This window comes from Plectropomus leopardus, unplaced genomic scaffold, assembly GCF_008729295.1.
Source record: "Plectropomus leopardus isolate mb unplaced genomic scaffold, YSFRI_Pleo_2.0 unplaced_scaffold15318, whole genome shotgun sequence".
NCBI classification, from domain to species: Eukaryota; Metazoa; Chordata; class Actinopteri; order Perciformes; family Serranidae; genus Plectropomus; species Plectropomus leopardus.
This window is the reverse complement of record NW_024616410.1, coordinates 1-3,142: the sequence shown is the minus strand read 5'-3', so window position 1 is coordinate 3,142 and position 3,142 is coordinate 1. Positions and strand designations below refer to the sequence as shown.

The following is a 3,142-nucleotide window of genomic DNA, read 5'->3' as shown; positions in this document are numbered from 1 at the left end:
ACAGCGGGGGCATTGTCGTTCTGGTCCAGGATAAAAACATGGACAGTAGTGTTGCTGCTGAGAGACGGAGAGCCCTGATCCTTTGCCTGAACCTGGATCTGAAACACCTTCAGTTTCTCATAGTCAAACGAGTGCATGCTGTAGATGCTGCCGTTATCTGAGTTAATGTAAACATAAGAGGAGACAGAAACGTCCTGCACTTTAGAGTCCAGTATAGAGTAAGAGATTTTAGCGTTTTCACCAAAATCCAGGTCAGACGCTGATACTGAGTACAGTATGGAGCCTGGGACCCCATTCTCTTTTAAATACACATTATAGGAGGACTGAGTGAATATAGGAGAATTATCGTTCACATCAGTGATGCTGACAGGTATAATTTTCTTACTGGACAGAGGAGGAGAGCCTGAATCAGTGGCTGTTATCTCAATATTATATTCTGAAAAAGTCTCTCGGTCTAAAGCACCACTGGTAACCAGTTCATAATTATTAGAGAACGATGGTTTCAAAGTGAAAGGAGACCGTTTGGGAAGTTGTAACGTCACTTTACCGTTTTCACCGGAGTCAAGGTCTCGTGCACTAATCAGAGCCACTACTGTCCCACTTGGTGCGTCCTCAAGCACAGGACTGGGCTCTGAAGTGAGCACAATTTCAGGAGGATTATCATTTATGTCCTCTATGTCTAATTGTACACGACAGTGACCCTCCATCTCAGGAATGCCTTTGTCTTTAGCAGTTACATCGATAAGGTATGATTTAGAGCTCTCATAATCTAATGCTCCTTTTAATACAATCTCTCCGGTAAAATCATTAATTTCAAATGTTGATAACACAGAGTCTGGACTGCGGGACCCAAATAAATATTTTACTTCACCATTAAGACCATCGTCGGCATCTGTGGCTGTAAGTTTGATTACAAATGTCCCCTTGGTGCTGTTCTCCTTTAGAGATACTTTGTACTCATTTTCACTGAATACTGGAAAATTGTCGTTAATATCAAGTACATTAATAATTATCTTACTGGTTCCAGATTTGACTGGGTTTCCTCCATCTAATGCTATCAGAAGCAGCTGATGGAAAGCATTTTTTTCTCGGTCCAATGACTTCTCCAACACCAATTCGGGGACACTTTTACCATTTTTTGCGTCTTTAAATTTCAGAGAAAAATAATCGTTTTTACTCAGTGAGTACGTTTTCAAAGAATTGCTTCCAACATCAGGGTCCTCTGCACCCTCCAGAGGGAAACGTTTTCCAAGTGCAACCGATTCTGGTATTTTAAGGTTTATTTCCTGTGTAAGAAAACTGGGAGAATTGTCATTTATATCTCTTATTTCAACCTCAATTCGATGAGACTGCAAAGGTTTTTCAACGACCACTTGCAGAGGTAGAACACAGCTGGCGCTTTGTCCGCATAAAGCCTCTCTGTCTATTCTGTCATTCACCACCAGCTCGCCCTTCCCTGCATCCACACTGAAATACTGCTCACCAGCCTCAGAGGCGACACGCATCTTACGATCAAAAATGTCTGATAATCCCAAACCCAGATCTTTGGCTAGATTTCCCACCACAGAGCCCTGTTTCAGCTCTTCCGGGATGCTGTAACGAGTCTGTCCGTCTATTGTACTCCACAAGAGAAAGAAATGATGCCACCAAAGCGCCTGCCATCTCCAGTCTCGGTATCCTATTGTCTTTGTCATCCTTGGTCCGCTATAACAAATTATTTCCAATCGAGATATTGTTTATAACAAAGTTGAAATCCATGATAGTAGGAAATGCCGTTAAAGAAAACATGCCACGTTTACTGAGCATGTCTGTAAGACAAAAATCGACGTTTAAATCTTAAAAAATAAGAGCTCATTGCCGTCTCTCCTCGAGCTCTTTGCAGTCTATAGTGTTACATCGCTGAGGCTGCATGGGGGCAGGGACTAGATTGCTTTGTACAGTTCTAAATCCTATTGGTGCACAGCGTCCATTTCAACCATCCAATGAGAGGGAAACTGATCGACACTCTTAAAGTGGCAGCATGCTCTTCGTGGGTTTTAATTTGGGGTGATTATAACTGGATATGAAATAAAATGAGACGAATAAATGAAACCCACTTTGCAGTCAAAAATGTGAAAGCATTAAACATAAAACAGTTATCTACAGCAAATAAATGAACACTGTTCAGACATTGTTCACAGTCACTGTCCACTGTAGTGGTGCTGTAATGTTCAAATGCAAAAACTTTTAACACTATAATTGATGCATGCCTTCAACATGACTACTTTGATCGCCTCTAAATACATTAGTGCATATTACTTTGATTTCATCACACTGAAATCAAATTTTACAACAGACACTGCTAAGACGTATAAGGAAAAAACGTGTAATGAAATTAAAAGAAGTTAACAACCAACACAAAGCCTGCTGTAGATAAGTCAGCCAACCATCCGATGTACATGTTGTTGTTTTTTTTTGCTTTCACAGTTCATTAAATTACATAACGGGCTATATTATGTTCGAGTATATAATGCATTTAATAAAAACGAATTTTTTCAATCATTATCAAAATTGATAGTTGTTTTCAGCTCACCTGCTGGCTCTCAAAGGTCCAGGTGCTGTCGGGTAAAGACGCATCCAGAACACTGATCACCTCCTTAAAGTCTGTGGTGCTGCTGGGCTTTATCAAAGTGAAATCACTGTACTCTGACATTGGAGACATACAGGATCTGAAGGACTGACTCTGAGACAACATGTCTCCTCCCAGGACCTCCACGTACTTTATAGGTCCATCAGTGTTGAGCTGAATCTGCAGGTTTCTGTTGGGGTTCTTGTAATCATCACAGTCGCTCCGTCTCATGCAGCAACTCCCGCTGCTTCTGCTGCTCCTCATGCATTTAACCGCTAAGATGAGAAAAGTCACCAGAGACAGCACGGACACCGAGGCCAGAGAGAGAATCAAATAAAGAGTGATTCTGCCAGTTTTCTTGCTGGGCTCGGCCGCTTTATGTCGGAGGTCTAAAATGGGCTCGTGGAGGCCGTCCTCCAGCAGGATGGACACCGTGACGGTGGAGGACTGGACCGGTTCCCCATCGTCCCTGATCTCTATAAGAAGTCTCTGAGAGGAGTCGTCCTGCTCGGACACAGCGCGTTTAGTCCTCAC

At 42.3% G+C, this 3,142-nt stretch overlaps 1 protein-coding gene across 1 annotated transcript; it reads right to left on the bottom strand.

Moving 5' to 3' along the window:
- Positions 1-5: 5 nt before the first annotated feature.
- LOC121964347 (protocadherin gamma-C5-like) lies at positions 6-2,010 on the bottom strand (the record flags this gene model as incomplete). Its single annotated transcript, XM_042514559.1, has 1 exon — positions 6-2,010. A coding segment is annotated over exon 1 (1,689 nt), but the record flags the coding sequence as incomplete, so codon positions are not given.
- Between the last annotated feature and the right edge of the window lie 1,132 nt (positions 2,011-3,142).